The 16,888-nt window shown below is 48.8% G+C and overlaps 1 protein-coding gene across 1 annotated transcript in view; it reads left to right on the plus strand.

The window, feature by feature from the left end:
* The window catches only part of LOC119391751 (mucin-5AC), a 162,227-nt gene that overhangs the window by 30,644 nt on the left and 114,695 nt on the right, over nucleotides 1-16,888 (plus strand). The window contains exon 2 of the mRNA XM_049415381.1: nucleotides 50-172. Within this exon, the coding sequence (XP_049271338.1) occupies nucleotides 50-172 (123 nt within the window). The remainder of the gene's footprint in view (nucleotides 1-49; nucleotides 173-16,888) is intronic.

The raw sequence follows: 16,888 nt of genomic DNA on the forward strand, positions 1-16,888 counted from the left end.
CGCGGCATTTTCAGCGTTGCTGTCACTATCCGATGAATCACTCGTGCAGGAACTGGAGTTTGCTCACTCGGAGCTGTCGCTATCGATCAGCGGAAGCAATGCTGCACGATTAGCCCAGATGCCCATGCTGTCCGCCATTGCTGACAAAACAAGCGACAGCGGCAAAAAGGAAGTACGTCACGCCGAGTTCCGGTCGACTCCGGCGATTTTGGCTGAGCAACTTTTCCTGCTCTACGGAGTGACTCCCGCTCCGAATCCACTCCGGCTCTCCCATTGGAACGTTTGACTCTCGCCTTTACTCTGCCATTGGAACACACTTGTTCCAAAGGGAGCAGATAAGCTTGTTCCGACTCCGCCATTGGAATTCAACAATATATACTGTGATTCTGGTTCAGCCGTCTCGTTTATCCCTCCTGAGGCATAAGTCTGCATACCTGCCAAGTCTCCCGGATTACCCGGGAGACTCCCGGATTTTGAACGTTTCTCTCGGTTGTACGGGTCATAAGAAAATCTCCCGGAAATCCAGTTTTGCCCCACGCGTCCAGTGCATTGCGCGCCCCGTGCGTCACGGTGACGCGAGGTGGGACGTTTCGCGTACAGATGCGCTACACGCAATTTAAAAATTGATCCTAAATGTGTTATAGGTTATATCAGCCGCTAAAGGGCCCCTCACCAGGTTTGGCAATTTTGAGCTAACGAGCGCAATACATACAGTGGGCGTTCACGATCATGTCTGCCAAAATTTGCAACGCTACGCGCCGCGGAAATGGGTCAAATTTCAAGGTGAACGCTACTTGCCCTTCCTCTCGCGGGCGCGCGCTTTAGAGAATGAGGGGATGACGTACATGAGAAAATGGCCCTACGTAGGTGGTAGTGCTGTGACGTCGCTCCTCGACGTAGACGATTGTGCTCTGACGTCGCCAACAGTAGCACGTGACACTGCAATAATTATTTGACACAACATGTGTAGTTTGTGTAATTTGTTGCTTGAATAGATTAATAAAATTTGAGAGAAATATAGAGAGACACAAAGGGAATGTATGCGTCCTTTTCATTTTTTTTTCGCGAATTGCAGCGAGATGCGGGGCTAATGTGCCTCCCTTTCCCGGGCGTTCGTGTCCCCGCGGTTAGCGCATCGAGCAGACGCCAGCCCTGGAAACGAAAGTAATGTTCTGGCGCGTTCGAGCACTCGATCATTATGCTCATTTATTCTACCGCGTCCAAGTAAACGTTAATGCTGCACTGGCTCATGATACCACCACTCTCGTGCCCGTACAAATGTCTCAACTTTAATGCCCGTCCCGCAGAAACAGGCAGTACACCACAGAGAACGCCGACAAAACGCCCACGGCCGCCACATAAAAAAAAAAAAAAAGGTAGCGACCGTGCAACGCCGCTCGCGTGCTCGGGCTGGCTGGGGCACGTCATGCGCACGTGACCATGCATGCGCATGACGTGTTAATACGTATGTGTCAAGTGAAGAGGGCAGGGAAGGGATTTGGCTTGCTAAGGCTACACGGGGTGAGTGGCAAGGGTTTGAAACTCGCCTCCTCGCGTCATGGTTTCGCGCCGCTACAAATTATTGTTTTTCTCAGCTCGTAGTGAACCGATTTGAAAAATTCTTGCGGCATACTGCTCTTCATTCGGCACACAACAACTTCCAGCGTCTAACTAAAATTTGCTATGTGGCCTGGTGAGGGGCCCTTTAATATTTCGTACATGATGCGTCTGTGTACACAAAAATCTATCCCACAAGTTATCTCGCCTTCAAAATTTTGTGTCACTACTGCTTTAAGTGGAGAGCCCAGCACTTAAAGGGTAGCCGTTACCGATGTCTGTCGAGATAGCGCGTTCGCCAGCGCTCGCGACCGTCCCCGTCTCAACGGCGCCCCTTATGGTCCCTTGCCCGACGAAATAACTGGTAAGCAAGCGACGACAGGCCTCGCACGCGGAGCGATGTTATCGCATGTGCCCTTCGCGCGACGGTGACGGCCGGGTCGTTTCATCTCTGCTTCAACCGCGTTCGTCCCTAGCGCTAGCGCGCTTTTACTCGCACGTGAAACAGACGATGCATAAGCGATGTTATCGGTTTTGACTCTGTACAGGTCAGCGGCGACCGCAAAATCCCGCTGACAGTGTCCATATAATTGCTATCGCAGTACTCCCCCCCCCCCCCCCCCCCCCGTTGAGTAGATCTCCCGGATTCCGTTTCTCCAAACTTGGCAGGTATGAGTCTGCAAGAGCCAAAGTGTTCTCACTAGCTCGCGCCACCACGAGCCACGGGACGCTCTACTTTTAGATGCGAAAGCGTTTTACGCTCGGGGCAGTGTCCGTTCTGCGGCGTCCGTACGCATACTGCGCATGCGCCAACTCTCCCCCCTCTCCTCGCGTGAGCGCGAGGAGGTGGCGTGAGCGTTGCCTCCGCTTCGTTTCTCCTCTCCCGTTTCTCTCTCTTCGCCATAGCTATGCGCTCGTATATAATACGGCGCGAGCTCGATCCCCTTGCCCTGTCCTTCGCAACGGCGCTATGGACGCTCGCGAAGCTGAACGTAAACGACAACGCCGGCAAGCGAATCTCGGAGCTGCGAGGCTGCGAAATCGCGCGTTCGCTGTCCTTCCGTCATTCGCTCTCTGTGCAACGGCGTGCGATACGCCATAAACAACATCAACGTCGGCGCTAGTTGCAGCGGCAGCGCCATTGCCGCGGAGCAGAAGAAGGCTCGGGAAGCCGAACGTAAACGTCAGCGTCGGCAAGCGGTAATTCAAACGCCTCGACAACCACCGTCTCATAAGTCACATAAGAGAAACGGAAACTCGATGCGCAGCTCCCGCGATCCTCTCGGATCCCACGATTGCCCGTAGGGGGAGATGTGTAATTTTTTCCCCTGGCCGACTGACCACGAGTGGCGTGGCGCTACGACCCCAAAATGGAAAACCATCGTGGGTCACCAGCGATCCGACGCAAACGCAGCGCGGGCAACAATGCGCATGGCCCGCGTCTCTAATAATTTTAATTTCGCCACGTGTGGCGTCCCGTGCGTTTCATCCAAGTCCGCGTGCGTTTGTATTCTGAAGCAAAAGGAGCTTGATGTGGGCGAGTTGGTGAAGCATACTGGTAAATTTAACGTTGCGCAACGTACACGAAGACAAGAAAGGAACACTTAAACAGACAAGCGCAAACTATGAACTGAAGTTTATTTCAAGAAACACTGATATTTATACACGTAAAAACCACACGTCACATCATCACATGCTCAGGCTCTATCGCGACATGAAGCCGAACCAATTGAACATGAAGCCGACGAATTTTGAATCAGACTTAATTCTTAGCACTATCCAGTGATAGAGAGGGAGATCCTCGAAGCGTTTCACATTGCACGTGCCGGAGACAAGTGCATCAGCTGCGCGTCAGTAGCACTCCAAGAAAAAGAGATTACCTTCATGTCGCGATAGAGCCTGAGCATGTGATGATGTGACGTGTGGTTTTTACGTGTATAAATATCAGTGTTTCTTGAAATAAACTTCAGTTGATAGTTTGCGCTTGTCTGTTTAAGTGTTCCTTTCTTGTCTTCGTGTACGTTGCGCAACGTTAAATTTACCAGTTTGTATTCTGCCGTTAGTATCCTGGAGAACGAATGAGGCATGGCGTAATTCTCTAAGACAGCGAGCTGTGAGTGAGGGAACGGAGATTCGAAACCACCGTCGAGCGCACGGAATTCTTTCTTTTGAATTATGTTTATTTGTGGTGTTTATTTACATATATATAGATATAAATATCCGGAACATGACGGCGACGACGACGGCAGAAATCCACCGAGGCTGTCCATATAACTGCTATCGCAATGAAAGAAGGCCAGAGATAGACCAACAAACGGTTATATGCCACACAAATTTGTGCGGCCTACGAGAAAACTATCATAATCATTAACGAGTATGTGCCACAGAAATTAGGTAAATCCCACTACTCACCACTGGTCCACTAAAAAAATTACACCATCTCCCGCTAAAGGGGACCATGAGGCGATGCGAAGCCGGAGCACTTGCACGATCGCGTTCCGTTGCACGATCGCGTACCGACCTCGCGTCGTGGAACGCGAAGAGGGACGCTACGCGCGTCGTATCTTCCATCTAGCCTGGCCGTTAATTCTCACGGGGCGAGCGGGGAACGCGGTCGACAGGCGGGCGAGAGGGGGGCAGCGTAGGAGAGGAGAGAGAAGGGGAGGGGACGCGCGTGCGCTCGAGCTCATCGCGGCGTTGCGCAGGAGAGAGTTTCGGCATGTCTAGCCCGCGTTTCTGGGAAGAGTGGAAAGGGTGAGGGGAGAGGGGAAGTGGAAAGGGGTATGGGATAGGGGAGTGGAGAGGGGGAGTGGAAAGGAGGTGTGTGGAGATGGTATGCGCAGTAAGGGCGGTCACGCCGCACACCACCACCACCACCACCGGATTGAGCTCCGCCTTAAGATACTTCGCATCTAAAAGAAGGCAACCGTTAGCCGAACACTAGGGAACGGGAAAAGCTACGGCGGCTGCGAGGAGACCCCGAAGCGATAGAAGCCCTAGGCCAACGACGACCTGCCCGTAGATCTATGAGAGGTGCGAACACTTGGTTTCACTGTGAGTTACTGCCTGTGGAGTTTGGACATCTGTGTTGTGTACAGGGTTGCCAGGTCGAAAAGACGAAAAATAACCAAACAAAATTGGAAAAACCAGCCGAGAATTAGCCAAACTAGAACTAAGCGCCGTAAAAGTAGTCAAATTGTAGCCTGGGATGTATGAAAACAACTGCGACGTGTTCATTTAAATGACTAAATGCAAATACGTTTCGGTGGAAATATAAATAAGTACAACGAAAACCGCTCAGGATCATAACAAGGGATATTCATATTTCTTTGTGCTCGGCAACTCTGGGCGCGTCCGCCATTTTTTGTTGGGCGCTGTCGAGGAATTGTCTGCTAGCGTCTCCATGAGGAGAGGCCACGGAGAGGCTGAGCCGCAGTCGTTGGCGAAGCTTTTGAACCTAGAAAATACGGCTCTTTCTTTCGTAATCCAGCGCCGAGCGGTCAGTGAAACTCACTGCCATGCCACAAATCGACGAGAACGCAATATCGGAGCTCCGCGCGCTTCAAAACTCCTCCGGACGGCAGCTGCACGAGGCTCATCACTTCGCAAAGCCGAAGTGCTGTACTCTATTGGCGTGTGCTTCCGAACTGAGGTAAGCGTTCAAGAAAAGTGTGCATTGTTGAGGAGATGTGACTATCAAACTTCTAAGATAACCTTGCAAAGCAATACAGCTCCACTGTATTTCCCACGGCGACTATAAACACGCGTCTGATACTGAAACCACGCTGTTTCTGCGCGACCTGTGCAACGCTGTGCTGCATTCCTCGACTCATTTTAGGGGCGAAGCTCCTTAAAACGGCACCTGTTCGTCCCCGTCGTAGTGCGTAACCAGTCTTAACGCTAGTACCAGATCTTGACCTCCAAGGTGGTGCCGGTGGAAGATTTCTCCTGTGCGTTGTTGAACAATAAAAAATTGGCGGCGTGCGCGTTAACTAAAAGCCGAATTCTTCTGTCTCTCATTCCCCATTAGCAGACATTGGCATGTTCTAGTAGGAAACGTTAGTAGAAGTAGAAGTGTAAGTGTTAGCTAAAAGCCGACTTCTTCTGTCTCTCATTCCCATTTCTCCTGTGCGTGATTAAACAATACAAATTTTGTTCAGAACGCCGTTGATTGATGAAATAAACCAACGAAAGACGCCAGATGTTTTCTAAAAGCAAAACGAAAAGACGCCAGATGTTTCTAAAGCAAAACGAAAAGGCGCCAGCTGCTTAACAAAAGACGCCAGATGTTTTCTAAAGCAATGGTTTTCTAAACAATGAAAATTCACAGCGTACATGTAAAATTAAAGTGAGCTGCAAGTCGTCATAACTCTCATCGAACCTTTAGTATAAACGTGCCCGATCTCACGTCGGTGATGATGTACTGGGCAGAATTCACGGAAGATTCACGGTTTACCGATGAACCTCCGCAGCTTCGCCCACTCATCATCATTCACTCCGTGGATATGCTGTGATTTTTTCTAGCCACACCTATCTCTAGATCCTTCGCAATAGCGTGGGTCGTAGTTTTGCGAAATGAACAAGGCTTGGACATGTTCGTGAGCGGTGCGCCGCAAACCAAACGAAAATACTGATCGGGCGTTTGGACTGTGTACAGAGAGAGCGGCTCAAGCAATGCTCTTTTAATGAACTCTGGTTGTTTATTATCCTTGTGGCCGTAATCTTTCGCGTTGATTTAGTATTATCGCTCTGGTTTTCTATACGTGAGCGTTCATTGCGCTCTTTGCTTTCGCATGCCACAGATGCGTGCATTTTCGCGTGCCGCGCGGCATTGCGAACAGCATACAAGCGTACAAATGCCCGCGATGAGCTGAAGGATGAGTACGATGATCTACCGAACAAATATCAGCGCACGCTGACCGAAGGAAGCGAAAGGAAAATAAAAGCGGAGGGGATAAGGGGCTGTAAAGCGAAGGGCAGACGCGCTGTGCGGACTATGCACTTCGGCGCACATTACCTTGCGAAGCTTGAAAAGCGATGACTGTGTTCATCTTTGTGATCGGGTCTCGAGTGGCGGCACTTATTTACCGCAGACGCGCGCAGCAGCGTCTGTGGCACTGTTTACGCACGTTTATATGCGGAAATCCTTGCTTTCGTCGATCTGCAACACCGACAAGCGATGTTCATCAATCATGCTCTCTCACGCGTGTGCGACGTCGGCCGTCTGTGTTAAAATGCATACATCGTAATATATTTTAGGGGTGTAACACCTCTTAGTCTAACCTTGTCACGTCTTCGTTGTCCGGCGTAAACGGATCTCCCGTACAGTACGTGATATGTATGGCCCTCTCCTCTCCTACGCTTCCCCCCTCTTTCTCCTCTCCTACGGTCCCCCCCCCCCCTATCATGCCTCGCGGCGCAGAGGCGCCGACGCAGGCAGCGTCGCGAGGCAGCGTCGCGGCAGCGTCTTGGTTGAAAAAACCGACCGCTCGCGCTGCACAACCGTTCACTGACCACCCCGTATATGTATTGGCCTCGAGGCCCACCACTGGAAACGCCGGCGCCACCGTCGGCGTGACGTCTTGGCAGGATCACGTGGTCTCAGGGGCCGCGTCGGCTGCTTGTGGCGCACTGCCGCGTGCTTTGAAAACGAGTTTCAAGTCCCACATGCGCTGCGGTCTGTTCAAATTCGGAAGTTTTCTCTCATTTTCTACTCAATTGAAACCATTGTAATAGAGTGGCTGCCTCCAAAGGCGACGAACATGGGGCTCTACCGCTCGGTGCCGCAGTGCCGCGCTTACGCAAAGGAGCCCAGTGTCAGCCTGCACAATGGTAACCGCGGGACAAGAAACAGCGTGAAGCATGGGTTGTAAAGCTAAGAACCGGCAAGTAGCCATCCGCTACGAGTCTTGTGTGCAACAAGCACTTCCGCGACGAAGACTTTTGTTACTGCGTCGGGCCTGCGATGTTCGGTGAGTAGCAGACAGCGCGCACTGAGACGATGGCTCACGCGCGCTTCCCGGCGGCAAATGATGCTTATCTGCCACAGGATGATAATAGCGCTACCTTTCACCACGTAAGATGCCATCTCAGAACCCTCCAATGCGACCTCTTGATCGTCGGCCCCGTGCTCAGCGTCCACAAAATCGGCAGCAGATGCGCAAGTCATTGTTTAGATACGTTAAATTAAAAAACGCACAGGGTCCCTTATGCATTCGTTAAAGATGACTAGAAGGCGAAGCCATCTTCTTGTCAGTCGATGTACTGATTCTCCCGCGCCCCCCTCCAAAAGCGTTGTGCACCTAACGCGGTTTTGCACGGCGTCCGTGACCGATCACGAAGGCAATGCAAAGCGACCATGACGTGTGAATCATGTCACGTCACATTATGTGACGTCATAATGACGCTACATATTTTGGCGATCTGTGACGTCATGATGACGTCATATGGTGACACCATCACGTGACGCTTATTTTTTGCATCACTAGTGTTGACGCCGCCGACGCGGGACGCCGACGGGCAACCTTCCCATTTGATGAGGCATGTCTTGCTTCATAAGCTACATAAATTTTGCATTGCCTCTGTGATCGGCCCACCGATGATCGGCCCACCGGCCAACCCCATGTATTTTCTTGGAGCCTCATTTATTTACGTGGGAAAGATGCCACCTTGTTGGCGTTAGACACGGCACTGCTGCCAAAATTGCTGTAGTACACGCCAAATAATTACTATCCTGTTTTGCGGCTGCTGGTTGCTGCAATACCTTCTATTTTATTCACCGCTGTTTCAAGTTCATGTGGGTCCTAGTTCACAGCCGACGTCTGCAAAACAAGTCCGGCAAACGTGACTGTATTTTCTTTTTTTTTCCTAAGAGTCGCGTGCTACTACATGCTCGGTCTCGTAGACTGGTTCTCCTTCCACCAGCAATCTCGAAGTGGTGAAGCTTTGGTCTATGAATTTGTTGATCACAGTGAGCGGCAAGTTCACTGGAATGCAAACGGTACGATAATTAAGGAGCATTAAAAAAAGGCGTCGCATTTGCTCACGTTTTGTGTGAGCACCAAACGAAACGAATGCGCTGAATAAAGAAACAGAAGCAGCGGCATTTGCCCGCTGAAAAGACCGATCAATACGCAGTGCGAGACAACTTGTCAAATGACATTGAAACGTACCCGAATTTAGACCGAAAAAGAAAAAAAAAACACTGAATCATCGGGACGGCAGACCACGAAGTTGCCATGCGCACCAAAGCCGCAGTTGCAAGGAAATTGTTTTTGAACTGCTCTGATAGCGTCCGCGCAACAGTAGTCGTTTGTTTACTCACAAATTCTCATATTTTGCTGCCTAAAGTTCACAGCGCGGTGCCAAAACGCGCTCGTATAGCAAAAGCGAAACCATCAGTACGAACATACATGCAGACGCTCATACATGCAGAGGCACCGTCAGTCGTCGCGAACTCGTGCGATCGCTGGCTTGAGGCTTCTTTCTGTTATGCTCCGTTTGGTTATACAGGCAGTCTACTCTAAAGAGATATTTCACATAATTTGCACTCAGCGAATGACTACCTTCACGCAAGAAGCCGGTTCAAGGGTCTCCAACGCGGTGACAGCGTGAAGCGGGTGCTCGGTTTTCTGCAAAGAGACAGCGACTGTAGACTATCTTGTGCTTTCAGTTCGTCAAAAATGATTATCTTGACAGTAAAGAACACAGTTCATTTCGAAAGTACTTACAGAAATGCCCTGGAGGGCTTCCGCGATGTGTTTTTGTTGAGCGCCGACAGCAAAACCTATGGGGAGCGGGCTGGCGGTATCCTGCCTAGCACGCAATCGAGGCGCGTCCGATAGAGGGCGACTCCGTAACTCCTCGAGGCCCATATAGGCACTGGATTTTGACCTCCAAGGTAGTGCGTGTGTGTGATTTCTCCTGTGCGTGACTAAACAATGAAAATTCACAGCGTACATGTAAAATTAAAGTGAGCTGCAAGTCGTCATAACTCTCATTGAACCTTTAGTATAAACGCGCCCGATCTCACGTCGGTGATGATGTACTGGGCAGAATTCACGGAAGATTCACGGTTCATCGATGAACCTCCGCAGCTTCGCCCACTCATCATCATTCACTCCGTGGATATGCTGTGATTTTAGGGGCGAAGCTCCTTAAGGCGGCACCCGTTCGTCCCTCGTAGTCGTAGTCGTAGTGCGTAACCAGTCTTACGCTTTAACCTCCAAGGTGGTGCCGGTGGGAGATTTTTCCTGTGCGTTGTTGAACAATAAAAAATTCGCAGCGTGCGCGTTAACTAAAAGCGGCATTCTTCTGTCTCTCATTCCCCATTAGCAGCCATTGGCATGTTCCAGTAGGAAACGTTAGTAGAAGTAGAAGTGTAAGTGTTAGCTAAAAGCCGACTTCTTCTGTCTCTCATTCCCATTAGCAGCCATTGTTTACCTCCAAGGTAGTGCCTGGTGAGATTTCTCCTGTGCGTGATTAAACAATAAAAATTTTGTTCAAAACGCCGTTGATTGATGAAATAAACCAACGAAAGACGCCAGATGTTTTGTAAAAGCAAAACGAAAGAACGCCAGATGTTTCTAAAGCAAAACGAAAAGACGCCAGCTGTTTAACGAAAGACGCCAGATGTTTTCTAAAGCAATGGTTTTCTAAACAATGAAAATTCACAGCGTACATGTAAAATTAAAGTGAGCTGCAAGTCGTCATAACTCATCGAACCTTTAGTATAAACGCGCCCGACCTCACGTCGGTGATGATGTACTGGGCAGAATTCACAGAAGATTCACGGTTTACCGATGAACCTCCGCAGCTTCGCCCACTCATCATCATTCACTCCGTGGATATGCTGTGATTTTTTTTTCTTTAAAGGGCCCCTCACCAGGTTTGACAATTTTGAGCTAACGAGCGCAATGCATACACTGGGCGTTCACGATCACGTCTGCCAAAATTTGCAACGCTACGCGCCGCGGAAATAGGCCAGATTTCAAGGTGAACGCTGCTTGCCCTTCCTCTCGCGGGCGCGCGCTTTAGAGAATGAGGGGATGACGTACATGAGAAAATGGCCCTACGTAGATAGTAGTGCTGTGACGTCGCTCCTATACGTAGACGACTGAGCTCTGTCGTCGCCAACAGTAGCACGTGACACTGCGATAATTATTTGACGCGACATGTGTAGTTTGTGTAATTTGTTGCTTGAATAGATTAATAAAACTTGAGAGAAATAATGAGACACACAAAGGGAATGTGTGCGTCTTTTTCATTTTTTTTCGTGAATTGCAGCGAGATGCGGGGCTAATGTGCCTCCCTTTCCTGTGCGTTCGTGTCACCGCGGTTAGCGCATCGAGCAGACGCCAGCCCTGGAAACGAAAGTAATGTTCTGGCGCGTTCGAGCACTCGATCATTATGCTCATTTATTCTACCGCGTCCAAGTAAACGTTAATGCTGCACTGGCTCACGATACCACCACTCTCGTGCCCGTACAAGTGTCTCAACTTGCATGCCCGTCCCGCAGAAACAGGCGGTACACCACAGAGAACGCCGACAAAACGCCCACGGCTGCTACATAAAAAGAAAAGGTAGCGGCCGTGCAACGCTGCTCGCGTGCTCGGGCTGGCTCGGGCACGTCATGCGCACGTGACCATGCATGCGCATGACGTGTTCGTGCGTACGTGTCAAGTGAAGAGGGCAGAGAAGGGATTTGCCTTGCTAAGGCTACACGGGGCGAGTGGCAAGGGTTTGAAACTCGCCTCCTCGCATCATGGTTTCGCGCCGCTACAAATTATTGTTTTTCTCAGCTCGTAATGAACCGATTTGAAAAATTCTTGCGGCATACTGCTCTTCATTCGGCACACAACAACTTCCAGCGTCTAACTAAAATTTGCTATGTGGCCTGGTGAGGGGCCCTTTAAGGTGGCGGTCCCACTCCGGCGAACCCCCCTCCGCATTTTAAGCATTGTTTGCGGATGCGCTGTGCTCGCTGCGCTTGACAAATAAATATTAATTGTAATAATTCAGAAAGCTTATGATCTCCGCTTTCTAATGACACCTGGTGTTAATGCTTGTTCGGAAGCGTTACCTAATAGCAATGAAAATAGTGTGAGCAACAAAAGGCATTTTCGTTGTACAAGCCTCCGTTGTACTGCCAGTACGGCGAAACTGTTCAACATAACAAGACCAAATTTACCGTGCCTTTAGAACAAGTGCTATTTAAGGTTTCTATGAAGAGATATTAGCCATAAAATAATTGGTAATTTATTTACGCTCCAATGAAAATGGGCAAAATATTAAAAGTTTTTGTGAGAATATCTTTTTTACTTTTCAAAGCAGAACAATAATATTTAGTGGCTACGTAGACTACATTACACTTATTTTCCATGCGAAGTTGCTTTGTGTTCTGACGAAAGCTTGATGAATTATTATTGTGTCAATGCGGCAGTTTATGGCCGTACTTGGTCACGCATTACCGATGAAGCGACAAAACTATACAAGCTGATACTATGAACTTCTACATAATGAAGAAGCAAGGCCCTTTCTATGATTCTATGAAGAGAAAATTCCTTTATCTTTATTAGGGAACCTGCAAGACAGCAGTGAATTTACGTAATTTTCCTGCTGACCAGTCCCGTAGAAACTCGCTTTTTTTTTTCGTTTAGACGCTAATTGCCAACGAGTATTGCACATTAGTAGATGCATATTGTGTCTTTTATCTACTTGTGCTCACTAACTTGACCACTCAGTGCTTCAAACAAAATATTTTCAATGAATCATAAGTCTCACAGGCGTTTTTTGGTGGTAGCTCCATCTATGAAATGAAACATCAAGTTGCTTTATGCGAGTTCAAGCGTTCGCCAAAAGTGGCGCAATTAAACATAATAAAACGGGTAGAACAGGCATGAATTATATCTCCAGGCCTCATAGTTTGCTTCACTAGCTAAGTCTAGTCGCCGCGCGTAACAAACGCCAACCGTAAAAGGAGGAGGGCTTAGTGATAAACCCTTTCCACTCGTCCCACGTCAGCAGGTGGGGCGGTCTCATCAAGCGGCAAATGGTTTCGGTATGCAGGAAGATTGCGCGTTCGTCACGCGTTCTTAGAACCAGTGTTCCCCGGCACGTCTTTAGTAATGTGCATCTCTTTGTGGTTCAGCTGCTCGTGTTTTGCGCGTTCCTTTGAGTGTTTTCGTGCCTGTGAGGTTCGAAATTGTGAAAGGAAGGACGCTGACATGCCGTGTGAATGATTCGTATGTAGCGCCGCTTCAAAGGGGACACGATGGTGAACGTATGAAAGCTTGTCATTGCCGGAATTTTCAAAGTATGCCTGTCGAGCACTGTGCCGACAACTTCCACTGACCAGTAGTGGTAAGTTGTACCCAATCAGGTAATTACATCCTAGTTGCAACGATGCGACAGAAGCGAGACTTTGTTGAAGATGCAGAACGTTCTAGTCAACGTGGCAGAATATTCAATATACGGGACCCTGGAAAAGTTATATTGTGCTTTGTGAAAAGACGCACTCACTTCGGATAAGGCGATCACTGTCTTTGCCACTAATGAGCGCTACGGTGTCAGGAAACAGTTCGACTGAGGAGGACTACTCTACCTAGTGGGATAACGCTGTTGCGCACTGCTACTTTGTCGTAAAGCGGCTTGCTGCGTAGCCAGAACTACTACTAATGATCGGATAACAACTAGTTCGTAGCAAAGTACAAGGCGGACAGTGCAATGTCTGGTCAACGAAGAATAAGCTGACTTAGACGCACGTGAGAGTGGCCACATGAACAAAACAGTGCCGATACATATGCTACTGACGAACATTTTGTTGAAAAACTTTTGCGGCAACCTAAATGAAAAACGTGTCGATGGTGCCTGTAAGTCAAAATAAAGGAAAACCACAGCTTTCCACAACTAATAAATGTATTCATGCTTTTATAGAACAAGCATAAATAAAAACTGGATTCTGTAAAAGCCTACATGACCGGTCATGTAAGCCCCCAAGGCGACCCTGTCCAGCTCTGACCCAGTGCAGCAACAAGCCCTGGTCGACCGTCGTGCCCGGGCGGCGGCAAGAGCCAATGGTCTTCCGGACTAGGAGGCCCACCCCCAATAGCGACTTATTTCTACCAATAAATGTTGTATTCTCTCCCTCCCAAGAGGGGGGGGGGGGGCGCCCAGCCCCCTCGTGTGCACGCCTACACTGGCCGATGTACCTATGCCTATACTCAGTTTCATACAATATATGCAACGCTGTGGAAGCTATACAAGAAGTTCAGTCAGCAGTATGTGTGACTACGCGCGTCTTGCGCCTGGCTTTCATCGTTGTAAACGCTCGTGCGAGGCGACCACGAACGCGCCTGCACAGCGTCGCGAAAGGTTACAAATGAGAACAAAGAGACGAAAATAACGGGGTGTCTTGCCCTCCAACGCACAAACCATCTTGGTTTATTACTGTTCCCAAGAGAAAAAAAATCATGCCTCACATGGAAAAATTATTGTCTTCTTCCTCACGCAAACGCATTCATTGTAAGACGTCTCGCTGGCCGAAGCATGTGTTCTAGGAGGTTCTAACTCCGGTAATTAGTGGTAGTCATGTGTTCAACTGATCATCAAGATGTACTTTAATTTGATAACCGTTTATTGCAGTTTGAGAGGATGAAATTTCGCAGATAACTCTCGACTTATAATTTCCTGAAATCTGTCTGTCCATTTTTTCCTCCTCCAACTGTAATAAGCAAAAGCACGCCCCCCCCCCCCCCCCCCCCCCCCCACACACACACACTCACACACACACAAAAGACATGCGCTCGCGCGATGCTATAAAAGTCACTGGCACGGTTGCTAAAATGAACCAAAATGATTGTTTTAGTAGCGGCCGTGCAATTCCACTGAAACGCTGCGAAGCGTTTGATTGATGTTTTGTTCAATACTATTTCACTGAGGCACATTATATTATGTGAGTGAGTGCGTTAGTGGGAGCGTAGCGCGTGCGTGTGGGTGAGAGCGTGTGTGTGTGCGTGTGTGAGTGCACGCTGTTGTACGCACCAGTGTGCGTGTGTGTGCGTGTTTTTTTTTCTTTTGTTCTCAAGCGATTGTATTTAGACGCTGCGCTGTCCTTTCTCAAGGGCTGCAATAGGAAGCGAGCGTTTGTCCTTACAAACTGGGGCACTTATCGTTATGTCGTTGAAACGACGCCAACAGTTGGCCCCGATTGTAGGTGAAAGGCGCCGTCCGCGTTTGTGCTCCTTGCTTTTTGTCGGCCGATTTCCGTCACCTAGCGCGACATATAACATATAAAACACGCGCGAGGCGACGCTGACCATACTTGGCGCGCAATTTTCTCGCTTTCTGCAAACGTGGATGAGTGGCGTCGTCTGTTGTCATTTTTCGAACTATTGGCAAGATGGTGGTAGTGGAACCGCCACCTTAAGTCTAGCTTATGCTGCAGGCGAATAACTAAATTGCACGGAGAAATAATAACTCAGGTTGAAGAGCCCCATTGCGCGCACGGGTCATTTCCGAACCAAGACACAGTGCCGATGTTGTTGATGAAACAAGTTCGCCTCGGTACATCTTTTGATTCTTTCAGGTAACTGATAAATTCGATTAAATTAGTGTTACCTTGTTCCCGGCATTCTCACGGCTCCCTCGTAGCCTGAACAGCGCGCGAGGCATTAGGAACTCATAGCAGAACGAAGATAAATAATCAGCAACTAGCAGCTGAAAGGCTGCGATATGCGACTGGTTTCGTTTACGCGCCCAACAAAACATGGCGGAGCGAACTTACGCGGTGGTCGACAGAGTGCAACAAAATGTGGATTGATGGTATTCAATGATCACGAAGACCATGTGGTCTTTATACAGGGCCAAAAAATACCGAGGGTAAGCGAGTACAAGTACCTCGGAGTATGGGTAAATGAGGGGGATAGATATATGGAGGTACAAGAGAAAGCATCGGTAGCAAAGGGAAAGAGGAATGCTGCAATTATGAAGCACAGAGCTTTATGGGGATACAATAGGTACGAGGTGCTTCGAGGGCTGTGGAAGGGTGTGATGGTCCCGGGGCTTACATTTGGGAACTCAGTAGTGTGCATGAAGTTAGAGGTACAATCAGGAATGGATGTAAATCAAAGGACGGTGGGCCGCCTCGCGTTGGGCGCTCACGGGAAGACGACAAATGAGGCTGTAAAGGGTGATATGGGATGGACAGGCTTTGAAGTGAGGGAAGCTCAGAGCAAAATGAGATTCGAAGAGAGGCTGAGGAAAATGAAGAACAGTAGATGGGCAGAGAAGGTTTTCAGGTATTTGTATAAAAAAAGCGTTGACACGCAGTGGAGAAAAAGAACTAGGAGGCTCACCAGTAAATATACGGCTAGCAGTGCGGGCGATATGGCAACAAGGAGCATTAAGCGGAAGGTCAGAGAGGCGGAGAGGACTTATTGGATGGCAGCGATGGAAAAGAAGCCGGCTCTGAGTAACTACCGAAAGGGAAAAAACGAAATAAGGAGGGACAGGTTTTATGATAATTCAAGGGGAAGCGCTTTACTGTTTGAAGCAAGGTCGGGCTGCCTTAGAACGCGTAGTTATAAAGCGAGATTCAGTAACGAAGAAGAACAATGTACATGCTGCGGGGGAACTAAGGAAACGATGGAACATGTACTGATTGAATGTGGCGATATTCACCCAGGTATACGTGTGGGTACGAGTCTACATGAAGCCTTGGGTTTTAGGGACAACAATGGAAAGCTGCACACGTCCGCGATAGAAATAAGTAAGAGACGGTTAGAGTATTGGTGGCAGAAAAGTAGAGATAAAGAACAAAAATAAATAATGGGGAAAAAATAAGGTCATTCTGCCTTAAGAGGCAGAGAGATGGACCGTGCATTTATATTGTTTTGGTATAATAACATAGATTTAATCAATGTAGATAAGGTATTAGGCCAACATGAAACAAGGAAGCTTTTTTTTTTTTTCTTCGAGCCTGGTGGCAGACATGTCACCGCCCCGTTTTAAAGGGGACGCTCATAGCATCCATCCATCCATCCAGTCGATTCCCCCGGTGAGTAAAAGTACGCAAAGGAGCGCAACCGATGAAGATGTAGTACTAGAGAATTTCAATTGGAAGAAGGCCGAAGGAAAAATTCCTAAGCGCACTACTCCGGGCTTAGATGGGGTTCCCGTCAGCCTCATTAACGAACTCGGACATAACACTAAAGAAGCACTGCTGAAAGCCGTAGAAAAGTGCTTGCAGAAGAGGGAAATACCAGACAGTTGGCGAAAAAGTAGAATGAACTTAATCTATAAAGGCAAGGGAGAAAAGGATAACATTCGCTCG

The sequence above is a fragment of the Rhipicephalus sanguineus genome, chromosome 4, assembly GCF_013339695.2.
Source record: "Rhipicephalus sanguineus isolate Rsan-2018 chromosome 4, BIME_Rsan_1.4, whole genome shotgun sequence".
Lineage (NCBI taxonomy): Eukaryota > Metazoa > Arthropoda > Arachnida > Ixodida > Ixodidae > Rhipicephalus > Rhipicephalus sanguineus.